The sequence below is a fragment of the Stegodyphus dumicola genome, chromosome 6 (assembly GCF_044657685.1).
Source record: "Stegodyphus dumicola isolate Sdum_Otavi_A_Nest chromosome 6, ASM4465768v1".
In the NCBI taxonomy this organism is placed as follows: Eukaryota; Metazoa; Arthropoda; class Arachnida; order Araneae; family Eresidae; genus Stegodyphus; species Stegodyphus dumicola.
This window is the reverse complement of record NC_140773.1, coordinates 185186803-185201601: the sequence shown is the minus strand read 5'-3', so window position 1 is coordinate 185201601 and position 14799 is coordinate 185186803. Positions and strand designations below refer to the sequence as shown.

The 14799-nt window shown below is 31.0% G+C and overlaps 1 protein-coding gene across 3 annotated transcripts in view; it reads right to left on the bottom strand.

The window, feature by feature from the left end:
• Positions 1-2913: 2913 nt before the first annotated feature.
• LOC118192352 (epidermal growth factor receptor substrate 15-like 1) overlaps positions 2914-14799 on the bottom strand; it is a 149652-nt gene continuing 137766 nt past the window's right edge. For 2 of the 3 annotated variants that reach the window (XM_035363296.2, XM_035363297.2), the window contains 2 exons: positions 9048-9106; positions 2914-8727 (listed from right to left, as the gene is read on the bottom strand). In XM_035363296.2, the coding sequence (XP_035219187.2) occupies positions 8356-8727; positions 9048-9106 (431 nt within the window). In that variant the 3' untranslated portion in view covers positions 2914-8355. The remainder of the gene's footprint in view (positions 8728-9047; positions 9107-14799) is intronic. The other variant, XM_085819268.1, reaches the window with a different exon arrangement.

Below are 14799 nucleotides of genomic sequence, written 5' to 3'. Positions count from 1 at the left end.
CACCTGCAGTGTGCGGCCGCGCAACGTCATGAATAAGGACAATACCTGACAACAACATTCTCTTCTCTTGTTTTGAATTGCCCTTCAAAGACGTTCAAGAGTCATGCAATGATGGTTGTGCCACGGGGCATGAATTCCACACAGAGAACGCCTTTTCGATCCCAAAACACTGTAGCCATACACTTTTTGGTGGAGAATGTGCGTTTGAACTTCTGGCTTGGGGATTCTGAATGCATCCACTGTTTCAATCTCTCTTTTGTTTCTTCAATTGCATAATGCACCCATGTCTCATGTCCTGGGACAATTTTGCCCAAAAACTCATCTCCGTCCTGATGGTAGTGCTGGAGGAAGGTTAATGCAGCACCCACTCGCTAAATTTTGTGATGGTCAGACAGCATCTTGGGAACCCATCTCACGCAGAGTTTGCGGTTCTCAAGTCTTTCACTCACAATGCTATATAGAGAACTGACCGTGAAATTTCAGGAAACAAATCACTCAATCCAGAAATTGTGAACCAGCGTTTTCCGCGAATCACCTGATCCACGCGGTGAACAAGATCATCGGTTGACACTGGCTTCCTTCCCTGGCCCCCTGCACCATGAACATCTGTGCGTCCAGCTTCAAAGTTTCTGCACCATTTACACACTTAGCTGTCACACACGAACGTTTCTCATTACACTTTACTCATTCAGCTATGAATTTCAGCTGCATTGCTTTCTTCAGCATGCAGAAATCGAATGACTGAATGCTATTCACATTTGGCGGGAGTATTTTTCAAAGCATGTTTATGTGCTCCCTATGTGCTCAGATATGACAATTGCAAATCGACATGTTCCCCAGGCCAGCTAGTGACACTGCGCACAGACTAGCGGATTTTTTCCGAAGCTTTCCTTTACGGACCAATCGGACCTTGGGAAAAAACCCTCGTAATCAAGAATACGAAAAGAAAGGACCAAATGTATGTTATTTTGCTGAATGCCTGTTAAAAAATGAACTTTTATGAAACCTGGAAATATGAAATAAAAGACAAATTTGTAAAATGAGGTTAAATTAATTTATTATGTTAAGCTCTCAAAAATTATTTTCCTAGGATGAGACATGCCTTTGCAGAAAGCATGAATTTGAAAAGAAATTTTATGATGACAGTAAATATAAGATAAAATATTTAAAAAAAATACATTTGGAAATAAATGTAAAATTTGGTTAAGTTAATTGATTATTGCATGCTACAAAAACCTGAAGCATTAATTTAAACAGTTTATAAACTTCAATGCAAGTGAAAAAAAGAATTAAGTCTATTTCCTCATACGCTTTTTCAAGTCAGTAGTAAATAAATTCTCGTATATTTGGGCACAAAGCTCACCCCGTATGCTTTTAAGTCCCCAGTAAATAATTGCTCGCATAATTGGGCACAATGTGAACAAATTTCACACATTCCGCAGCATTTCACTTACGCATCGTTGAAGTCTGAATTGTGAATTTATCGCCAAGCCAAACATATATAGATGTTCTTTGGCCAAGCTAGGAAGGTAACCATGCTGAAAATATGCCTATTGCGCAAGCGCGAAGCATAAACCATGCTAGGGCTAGACGCTACTATGAAATAACAACCACAATCATACTTAATGGCTGATATATACCAGATGACACGCAGTGGCATTCAATGCTCGGTTAAGAACTGGAACACAATGATTTCTGACTCATGGGCTCTCACTCACAAAGCGCACTACAATATCTCACTGGTGAAACAACTTTGGTTTTTATGTAATCTAGAAAAAAAAAACCAAGTGCTTTCAGATGGCCCAAATTACTTTTTTTGGTGCAAGTATTAAGCAAAGCAAAACATGTCGGGAAAATTTTTAAAATAAGAGAAAGTCGAGAGAAATATTTTATAAATCGGGTTGGCCGGAAAATGGTTGAAAATCAGGTATCTCAAGTCTAAATTGGAAGAGTTGGCAACTCTGTCACTGCTTTCATCTCACTGCCTATCTTTGAACATTCATGTTCACAAGCTATTTTCATAACATTAAATGATGAGAATAGCAGTCCTTCAAAAGAACAATAACTAAAAACATAAATTAGTGCTTTCACAGTTAGGAAGTTGCAAAAGTTGTTTTTTAATAAATTGTTCATAATGTCTTGAATGCAAAAGTTCATTTGTGAATAGTTTATAGTGTTATTATTTGACTGATTTTTGTACCCTTAATCTTAATACTCGAAGGCCATCCCTAATTCGAAGAGGACATGCCAATGTAAAATTTAAAAACCACACAAAAAAAGAAATCTCAGTTCGGCAAGGATGTTTTCAGGGAATATTTTTTATTCTTCAAGAACAATGACCTCTGTCTGAATGCTCCCAAATTCAATTATTGAAATTGAAAACCTACATCAAGCTTTGTTTTTCTTCTTTCTTAATTTTAAACGGTTGACTAAAATCGAAAGCAAGTCGTTTAGCAACTTAATACCTTACTTGGCGACATTTCTATGTCACTTGCTAATTTTTACAGTCTATTTTGAACTTATTTGTCCTCTTAATAGAACTGTTAATCACAACAAGTGATGTATTTTTTATTTCACATATATACAAACGGATTAGACCTCGGCAATTCGGTAACAACAGCTGAATGATAACATTGACTGTGATCATATTAAGTGTTATCCACTATATATTTATGATCCTCTAAATCTGTTAGTTCAAGTTTTGCATTGCAGCTGTTGCTCATTTGCATCCCTTTGTTGCTCATGCCTTGCAATTAATTTCATTAACATATGCGTCTATCATTTCAAAAACTTCCACAATAAAATGTCAGTATATTTTTTTAATGAAAAAAAGAAACTTTTTGCACAGATATAAAGAAATATATTATATTAAAGCTTAAAAAAAGTTTACTTTGAAACAAAAAATCTCAATGATCACAATTTGATTATTTTATTCTTTGGATTACTTAAAATAATTGCATACATTTACATATTAAAATAAAACCAGTTAACAAATATAGAAATGAAACTACAAATCTTTTTATTAAAATTTATTGGGAAAAATTAATTTATATTTTCAACAATTTTTCACTGAGTCTCAGCATATGTTTACAGCTTTAAGTATACACACAAAAAATTTCCAAGAAGTTACTACAAGGCATATGAAGAGTAGCAACTTTATGGAAATAAAATTATAAAATAAACTTTATGAGAGTTGAGACTAGAAAAAACATTGATTATGAAATGATTTCAATGTAAAACACAGAAACAACAAATACAGCCAGTTATTTATGGAAGCGTAAAAAGTTCTGAATGTTGTATGCTGAGCAGAGAAAAACACAACACATTAGAGATCATTTTACATTATATATATTCATAATTAGTTTTCAATAAACTCTGTAGGAAATTTAAAAGACAATAAGAATTTTTCTCATTTAATAAAAGCAATATGTAATTTTTCTTGTAACCTTCCATAAATAATATTCATCCAAATATTAAATAAACACTAAGATTTGTAAATGCAACAATGTTAAATGATTATCATTTAATGCCTGGTAAATAATCAACTAGCTTAAAGTAGGTAACTCAAATAAAATATGCTTTTATATTTCCATAAAAAAATACATTTCCGGCTAATAATCTTAACTATGTTATAATTTTAATCTGTGGACAAAAAGTATACCAATTTATTATGCTTCAGAAGATAGCTAGTATAAAAAACAATCTAAATATTAACTACAACTATACGGCAGTGATATAAAAACAGATGCTGTTCTAATTAGCAGCCAACACATATGTATTATTATATTTCCCAGGCATTAAGAAATTCAAGAAAAATGTATTTCTCAACATTCTCGATATGATAAAATAAAATGAATGCACATTACATCATAATGTCACCAGTTTATAACTGATTAATTAGTTCTGAAATTATTATTAAAACGGGAACAGATATTCACAACATATAAACCTGCATTATTATTCACTTAACCATTAAAAACAATTAATTAAATTAAAGAAATACTAGATAGTGTATGCTTATATGAACAAAATATGTTTATATTCAGAAATATATTTAATAAATTCATACATACTCCATTATTGTAGTTAGTGTATTTATATGTAAAATAATTACTAATTTAATAGTCAATTAAAAAAAACAGAAGAAAAGAAATGCATTATGCAGAAAATGGAGTCAAAAAGCAAAATAATACTTGAAAATTTATACATTATTAGAAACTACAAAAATGACAATGAATATAAGTAACACCCCAGGCAAATCAAATAATTTAAAACTAACAGAATGCGAGTTAATGTATGTTTTAAATATACTTACTATAAAAGTATATGAAAGCAACAGAAGAAAAAGAAGTTCATAACTTTATGCATGCATAAAATGCATGCAAATATATAACAATCAAAAGAAACTTTAAAACTGTACCTAAAAAGTTAGTTTATTACAAATTCTAATAAATTTATGCAATATATATTTTAAATTTAATTTACAATCTGAAATGGAATAAAGGAAGTAAATTCAAGATATATTCAAAATGATTAATAGCAAGAAACAATTATATTTCTTAAATAGAGGATAGGGTCAGGGTAAACTGCCCCTTTCCTATTGCATGGGGAATTTTTTCCCCCTTTACAATCAAAATAAATGTGAAAAGATGCAGGCACTTAAAATTTGATATAAATTTTTACTACATAGATTAAATGTTTTACTTTATTTCAATTACTAGCATAAAAATTGTTTTACTGTAGTAATATAAATAATGGATATACTGCCTCCATGCAATAATAAAGAAATATGAGTGCATTACTAGCCTAAAAAATAAAAGAAATAAAGCTCTCAAGTGACAGATCTTCACACTTCATAGACTTATATGAAAATTATAAAGTGATAGATAACCTTTATGTGAAACGTATGAACCAATATATTCAACACCAACTACCATTTCAGAACAATTATTCTTTAACTTATAACACATTTCTAATAAGTTTGCATTTCATATACAGGATTCTTAATAGATTTGGAATTTCTTCTCGTTTATTACAATATATATACCTTGTAACATACCTTCAGTAATGCCACAACAATGATAAATAATTAAGGACTTAGCTTGCAAAATTTATCAACCTGGAATAATCATCACAAGAAAAAGCTTACAAATATGCTGTTTAGTGTTTGATAAAGAAAAGACCTGTAATACTTGAAATATATGTTTTATATATGCAACAGCTAAATTTGTAAAATATTGCTCAAACTGATGTTTTCATAGCCATCCCATATTATGCATGAAAATCCACAATTATGCATTAGCAATTAAAAATGTTAATTCTTTATTTTTCTCTTCAATACCTACAATTATATATAAAAAAAGGCAAACACCTTTAACAAATTTTAAATAGCTTTATACTTTAAAGTTTTTGATTTTACCATAACTTCCACACAGAAAAATACATATTTAAGTAAGTTTCAAAAATTTTTTTTTATAAAAATGAAAAATAAAAGTAAATTTACATCAAACAGCATAAGCTTTTGCAATCTGAGGACAGACGTACTTCATACACTTTAGCTTTGCTGTCATTAGATAATATTCCTTAGAATAAATACATAATGGCATTTACAATAAAGTCAACAGTAAATTTTTTTAGTGCTAGTTGTTAAAAGTACGAGATGAAATTCTCATATTAAAAAAATCTGAATCTGCTTTTTATACAAAAAAGTATTCAAAGAAAATTAACTTCATTTTTTGCAAAGTTGTATATTTCACAGAGAAGGGAATCACATTAACTTTAGTTCCTATGAGATTCTAATAGAACTATCTTATTTCACATTATAGATAAACAAACAATACATTCACAAGCAACAAATATTTACATAGGTCAAAGAGTTATGTCACACACATCATTCATACTACTAATCTTCAAAGATTAAACACATAACTGATGCAAACATCAATAAACTTAGTTGGAAAAATTTTTAAGATATAAATATTTATACACTTGTTATGCATACCTAAATATATTATTATAATTATTTACAATTAATTATATGCAAGCAGTTAAAGATTAATCTTACTGTTAATTATTTATTAAAAAAATCCTTTAAACTAACTACATAATCAGGTTAAAAGCTTTGTGTTTAATTGGAGGTGGGACCTTTTTGTTCTCCCCCCTTCTTTTTTTTTGATTTTGTTTTGTTTTGCGAACAATGAACTTTTTTCCTATGCATGATATGCAGGGCTTGGGTACTGCTAGGATCTCATATAATAAGAGACTTCCCAAATCAACTTATAATTCAGAATAACCCCTCCTCCTTTTTTTTTTTTTTTTTGGGTTTCATAAACATAAGGAAAGCATGTACTGGGGGCTTTGAAAGAATGCTGCACTAAGCACACAAAGTTTTCTTAATCAAACACTTTAATATAACAAAATTATACACTTAACATATTCGCTGCTGGTCATGTAAAGTCATGTTGATAGTTAATTCTGTGTCACAGAAATAGATTTTACCCATATGTCTGTCGACTTGCTTATTATAAGAAACATGATTTAAAAACAGGTAATAAAAGATCATTATGTGTACCACATTGATTGCTTTAAGAATAGAATATTATGAATTTTATGACTATACATCAGTACCTGATCTCTAGCTGCAATGCCGCATTACGCACTGGGGTGTTGCATTTAAAAATGAATCAAAATAAATAACAATATACATTCTCTTTGTATGAAACTATACTGCTATTAAATATATACATTATAAATTAATTTATTATTATAAGATAGTTATAATATTATTGCAAAATATATATTTCAGAATGTTATTTGTGTATGATCTTTGCATGAAATGAAACTTTGTCTTCATTCCAAACCACATGCATTTAGAACTAGTTTCTAACCTTCACACCACGGCAATACCAGCATACATTTCAAAATACAATGTTGATTGAACTTGAAAATAAACAATGAAACATTGCTTTTCTTGTGCCAGCCTGTGACTGGTACCTGAGACCCTACACTATGCACCACAGCGCGATTGGCTTTTCAGCAATAACAGTAATCATGTGCCAGGGCGTGATCAACAGCGAATATGTTAAGCAATTTTTTTTTACAATTCTGAATGCAGAAATTTTGTCTTGAAACTAGTTTTCTTCCATAAATAAGTATCGAAAGAGCTCAATGCAGGCCCTTCCCATTTATTTCATAAGAACCAAAAGAACAGAGTATCATTAAAAACTAGAAGTTTCTCAAAATGTCAAAACAGTCATTCTCCCCCCCCTCATTTGTCAATGCATTTTCATAACTAAAAAATAATAAATACATTACATTGGATGTTAAAAGTGAAAGCCCATGAAGATAAATAAAGTCATTTATACATACAAAAGTAAAATAAAACGGGGGGGGGGGATAAGTTCGCAAAATACTATTACATAGGCTGAAGACTATGCATGTTTTGCGTTTATAAATAAAAAAAGCTAAAAGAGCAGATTATGGGATGTTCATAAAAAAATAATGCATTTTTTAGAGTAAAGACATTAAACAAATTTTTTATTTATAAATTTAGAATAGATCAACTCCCAATGTTTTTGTACATCAATTTTTAAATACTTGTACTAAAAATACTTTTCTTGTAAACACAAAAGGGATGTTATTTTAGCCGCTACATTGACTGAAAATTAAATTTAGCAGAAGTTTTCGAGATTAAGAACAAAATTTTAAAACTTCTGTAGTCCTAAATAATACTCACATAATTTCTTTAACCTTACAACTAATACTACTGATGATTTTAGAGTTTTGACTATCTTCAAGAACAATGTTGGAATTACACAAATAATTTCACTCTTTTGTGCTCAAATACTTACTGTGCAAATATGTTGTCATATATATATCTTTCTAAATATGCACTTTTTAAGTTTTATGATGAAATAAATAATAAAAATGTTTTAAAATTCATATTTCATTCATATTACATAATAATGTTTCATTCATTTTTATATATTCATATTTAAATTTCATGAGATATGAAATTTAGCTTTAAATATGCAAAGGCACCACTGCTTATTGACAGCACCTTAAATGATTAATATCATAATACATATATACATAAAATTTGTATGCATATTACAAGCAATTTCATTTTTAACTTAAAAGAAAAAATTAATGAAAACTTTTCACATTCTTTTATATGAAAGAAGAAATGTATGAAGAAAAAGCAAAAGTTTATTCCAACTAGTTTAAAGATTTTTGCATGAATCTTAGCCTCTAGTTACTTACAACTATATGACATACAGTCTTATTTTCTGAAGTGTTGACCCTAAAATTAAAAATATACATAGTTTATATGACTACAGATAGCAGCAAACACTTTCACTTGACGTTGTCAAAATCAGCGAAATTATCAAAGTTAGCAAAGTTGTCTGATGCTGTGGTTGCATTAGAGAAAGGGTCAAATGCATCTTGAGTCTTAGCTGGTTTGGAAAATAAATCTGGGAAGGCTGCATTATTGCTGGAATTCTCTAAATCTGCTGGCTTGAAAGGGTCAACTGCAGCAGGTATGGGTGGGGCAGGTGCTGCCCGTGTTGGTCCTGGTTTTGAAGGGGCTGTTCCAACTTTAGGAGGTGCGGGTCTAGGAGGAGGTGCCTTACTCTTTTTAGGTGGTAATGCAGGTGTTGGGCTCTCTGGCCTAGGTGGTGCTACAGGTCCAAAAGGATCAGCACCAAATGGGTCAGCATCAAAACCCTGTAAATACATTCAATGAATTAAGAATAGGCAAAATATACAAAAAATTACACACTATTTTTAATTTACGTAGTTTACAAACATGAAAGTGAAAAAGAAACAAAATGGTTAAATCAAATGAATTAAAATGAAAAACTTATAAAATCTGAAATATAAAATGAGCAACACAGAAAAAATATTCTGCCATATGAATGCTTTATACAATTAAATAAGTACTGTAAGCTCATTGGAGACAGAAATAAATAATAAATTCAAAGATAAAAAAGCTATGTCTTAGTACAATAAATTATTAAAAATTAAATTGCACAGCATATACGTACCACAACAGCAGAGTTGGCATTTGTTTTTGAAAGGCCAAAAGGATCAAATGGATCTTTATCTAAATTTTAAAATAAAATATAGTAAAGAAGCAGTAAATGCAAAAGAAAATATACACATCTAATAATTATAATTTAAAAAATATATTTTAACAAAAAATTCAGAACTGCTCTCCTACTTTAAACACAATAAAATTTGCAACTGTACTTTCCTAAGTAATCAATCAATCAAAAAAATTATCAACAGATATTGCCATAATGTAAGTAAAATTTAAGTACAGTACAAAGTCCGTAATCTGGACTCGTCGGGACTTTGGCGATTCCGAATTATGGGTTTTCCTGGATTATAGATCATCAATTTAAATCCGGTAAGATGGCATGCAGAAATTATACAATTAAAAAATATGAAACTGTAATTTATGAAATAAAGAGCAATTATGATCTAACGGGTATCAAATTTTACACACACAGGAGGGGGGGGGGAAGAGCTTATTTGTTTACTTTATTAAACATTTCTTTCAATGTGTGCATGCGTCAACCATACATTACGCACATGCATATTGTATGCACATTCCTTACGCGCATGCATAATGTATGGCTCATTGGAGACAGAAATAAATGCATAATGTATGCGCATTCTCTACGTGCATATGTAAAGTTTGTGGCTTTGAGGTCCGGATTGCAGATCATTCCGGATAATGGACATCCGGATTATGGACTTTATACTGTATATAGCTTTAAAAGTCAGATGGTAATTTGTTCTGTAGCTGCGAGTTAATACTGTTATATTAATACTGTATGTGAGGTATTTGCAGTATAGGGAAACAATGTGAGGTATTTGCACACAAGAGCAAGAAGAAGAAAAAGGGGTGGAAGCTTAATTCAAAGGGAATTTTTACTTGGATTTAGATATGAAATTAAGATGGGAAAGCAACATTATTTTGAAGGTTTTTGTCTGGGAAAAGCAACATATTTTTAGGCAATACTTTGAAGGTTTTTGTTACAGATGTTATTGCTGCAATGACTTGGTGTCGAATGCTCTCATAAGAAAAAATATTATATTATCGCATTGACAAAAGTCAATACAATTATATAACATAAAGTTATGTAACTGAAAGAGATTTACTGTCAAAAAGACTAAACAAATGAATTTGATGGCACAAAAAGTACATTTTAGAGTACTTTGATTCTAATAACCTGGATAAGATCTCAGTTATCTCATTGGATGAAGATCACATATCTTGCAAAATCAAACTGTTTTATACATCATATTAAATTAATTAAAACCTTGCCTATATTGGAGAACATTTGCCTACACTACTAATGAATTTATGAAAAACAAGAAAAATATCAATACCAATCATAACACAAATACTGAAATTTTTTTTTCTCTGAAATGAAATTATTAAAATTTGACTCTGAAATATATTTTATTACTAGCTGGTTGCATGACCAGCAGCCTTAAATAGTTAATAACAAAAGGCAAAAAATATATAATGATTTTATTGAGCAAGTGTAATTTCCCGAGCGTAGCTAATAATTAAGAATAAGAGATATGAAAAAATCTGATGTGTACACCACATGACTTCCTTGCACGGAATATTAAATTATATGCATTTTTTCTTGCATTTCATTTCAATGTATTGGTTTGAATTAAATCTACTTTGTCGATAGCGCATAAACCACAATAGAATAAATGCACTCTTTAAAATTCACTACATTTTTTTACCATAGCGACACTCTGGCGCTAGGTTCACTTAACAGAGTTATATTTTGCTCATATTATAACTCAGAATGCACAAAATCTATATCACTTGAAGAATTATCTAATCGTTGCCACATGTTCTATTCAAATACTATAATAAATCTAGAATGATGTATAAAAGAAGTTAAGCAAACAAAACAAAAAAGAAACAGTTTTTCGCAGACAATTTAGTATTTCTCATTAAATTAATTCAGTTCTCACTTCATGACAAGGCAAAAATACATAAAAACTCAAAAAAATCTATGTTAGAAATTATGAAGTAAATATTAAACACTTATTTCCTCGAATAAATTAAACATGATTCAATTCGCAATAATAAAAGAAGGCGTTATCTTTGTTGTTGCGAAGCTTACTTTCTTTAGATTGGCAACAAATCCACTATTTTGTAAAGTTTAAAATGTAAACTAACTTGTCCGCCATCGCAAAATTCATTAGGCTTAGCCGCACTTAAACAACTTTTAAATTGTTGATAACTCCACAAATATTGCATGAAGATTTACTAAAGGCATAAAAACTTTAACTGGAAGATAAGAACAACATAATTGAATCATTTTTAAAGCAAAAAACACACAACTTACAAACATATAAGAGTAAAGAAACTGAGATCACTGAGTCGGTTAACAGAGTAGATATATATATACAGGGTGTTTCATAAATCATGGGACAAACTTGGAGGGGTGGTGGAGGGCACTAAAACATGCATTTTTTTTATAGGAATGTACGGTCTAAAGTGACATGTTAAGGCAGGAATGCAAAAAAACGCCATGAGAGGAAAATGTGTGTATGTATAAAATCAATGCAAAGTGCTTCTTTGTAGCAATACAGTATTCACAATAAATGTACAAAATTGCAACCACCAGCAGTAATACATGCTTGGTAATGCCGCAGAAGGGATTGACGAACATTTTGAAAAACGACAGGCATTTCAAGCACACTTGCAGCCGCAAAGGATAGTCATGCAACGAGGTCCTCCAGTGAGTCAACGTGAGTCTCATAAATGATGCTCTTCAGATGGCCCCATAAAAAAAATCCAAGCTGGATAAATCTGGCAAACGGGGTGGCCATCGAACATGTCCAACAAAGCCAATCCATCGGCCCGGAAATGTCCCATCCAAGTAATTGTGGACCCACATGAGGTGGTTATGGGCTGGTGCACCATCATGCTGGAACCACATGCGATCACGAACAGACGGAACATACTGCAGCAATTCTAGTAGCACCTCTTGCAGAAAAATATGATAACATAAGCCATTTGTACGTGCCGGTAAGAGGTATGGGCCTATGAGGTAGTTGTTAACAATACCCACCCACACAGGCATGTTGTGGCTATTAAAGATGCTGTCCTGTGAGAAAGTTGCCTCGTCCATGAAGAGCACATCCGATAGGAAATTTGCCAGCGCCGCACACTGCTGCATAGACTCCAACCTTCAGCAAACCTTGTCAGTAGTCAACACGCGAATGACATTTTTACAACTTTGAAAATGTGCACGTAGCGTATGTTGTAATTAACCATTCATTAATTTAAAATTAATAATTAATTGTAATCAATTTTATTACATTTAAAATCCATATACATATAAAACTGAATAATTAAAAATATACCTTGTAAATTATATGCACATTTAATTAGAAATTTTCTTTTAACTCCTCAAGCATTCACTAATAAAAAGTACTTCAAATCACTACTAATCATAGAAAAAATCAGAAGCTATAAATCGTATCTTTATTCTGGATATGATTTCTACAGGGAAATAAAATTTAAATAACCAAGAATGATACATATAAGTATTAAACAAAATACGCATAATTTATGAATGCAAAGATTTATATGTAGCATGCTTAGCAAGCTTAAGTTCTGATTTTGAGAATGTTTTTTTATAACACAGTTCTTCATTTGCCTGCATATTTATTTTTTCAATCAAAACTGCTTCAAGAGTTTTAAGACCTAAATTTGGTCGAAATTCCGTCTGATTTTTTTTAACAATAGAAAAAATTCTTTCGCAAGCTGCATTTGAATGAGGTATTATTAAGACAGCAAGCATTACAGAAGGCAATACTTTGTATTTAATACACCCATTCATATTTTTTAATTTGGCAATTTCTCCCCATGCTATATCAATACGCAAATCTACAATTTCTTTCAAATCATCTACTTGATACATGGAAAATTTGATTTCTACTTGATTAAGACATTTTTCATCAATAATGGATGGAAAAGTATTCATCAAGTAAAGAACAGATGAAAATGAGACTTCAGTTCTCAAGTTGATGTCAGCAACTTCAGCATGTTTTAGAAATGGATCACTCAGTGGAAATTTATCAATTATATATGAACATGCAGTTACAAAAAAAGCTCGCACAGAATTGAAAAATGACTTCACTTCACTTTCATTCAACTTGGCATTTTTTAAATATAGTCTTGTTTCCGCACCAATCACTAAATTTTCATTTTCTTTTTGTTTACTATACTTCTGAAATGGAATATACGTTAGAGTAACATCTTCATTTTCTTTAGAAATTACTGATGGTTTTATGAATCTAACAAATAAATTCATTAAAAGTTCAAAAAGTTCTCTTCTCAATTTATGTATATAAGGAGCTTGTTGTTGCAAATTAATATTTACTGTTATAAACAAAGGCAAAGTATTTTTCAAAAATAACAAGTACAATTTGGTGGTCGGTGACTGTAAAATTTTTTTAATGTTTTGCAATCTCTTTCCTTCATTCTTACTGTTATCTGGTTTATCTCCAAAAAAATTTATCACAGCATCCCACTGTTCCAAAATCCTTGTTATAGATTCTAAAAGAGACAACCATCTCGTACTGCAATATTTCAAAATTTTATGAGATTTTGCATTCTGTCCCAAAATTTGTTGAGCAACTTTGAAGCTATGCTTCCGTTTCGAACTTTTCTCCAAGTAAAAATATATATCTATTATCAACATTTCAATTTCTGAGCCAATTAATTTTTCAGTAGCTTTTTTTGCAGCTATATGCAAGAGGTGGCACGGACAACCTCGGGTGATTATACTTGGTTGATGCATTTTGATAAATGATGCTACACCTTTAAACTTTCCAATCATATTAATAGCATTATCTGAAGAAAATGATAAGCAATTTTTCCATTCTAAACCTTTGTTTTTAAAGTTTTCATTTATACAATTAAAAATACCTTCTCCTGTATTATTTGTGCATTCTAAAATAGAAATCAATGAAGTAATTATCACTCCCTTTTCTTTACTGTAGTATATTATAACCAATGGGTACAGTTTGTTATCATTGTTATCATTACTTCCATCAGTACTTAGAGAAAATGATGTACTGCACACTGGTTTTATAATATCAGCAACAGTATTTTCTGCAAGCGTTTTCACAATAGCAGCAGTTTTGGTATGACCGCAGCTAAATTTTTTTGCTATGGCAGAATCCGGAAACATTGCTTTGAAAAGCTCTTTGGAATGATCCGAAACAGAAAGCGGTAGATTATGTTCAATTAAAAAACGAACAAAATAGCATTCGGCTTTTATAGGATCTGTTTCATCTTCTTTTATTAAGAAATTTGTTATTTCTTTAGATTTTACGGTGCCAAGTTCTATATGCTTTTGAGAAAACACATGCCATTTACAGTCATCTTTTCCGCCATGAGCAACTGAGAAGTCTTTGTTGCATAACACTGCAGTGTGCGTGATTCACAGAAATTTCGGACGCTTTAATGCATGGAAATTCTGAAGAATATGAATCTTTAAACTTCTGCTTTGATAATTTTGGCTTCTTCGTTCGAGGCAGCATTATGATTAAAAATCTTTCACCTGATTCACAGTTCACAAGACACACGCTAAGCTCTCGCCGTAAACTACACAATGCAACCTAAACACGCATCAGCGAGGAACCTGGGAGACAGACAATTGGGTGGAACTATTGATAAGTCGTTAACGGTTGGAGTTACTGATCTACGATTGGCTAATTCTTCAAAACTAGGAACGCACTCAA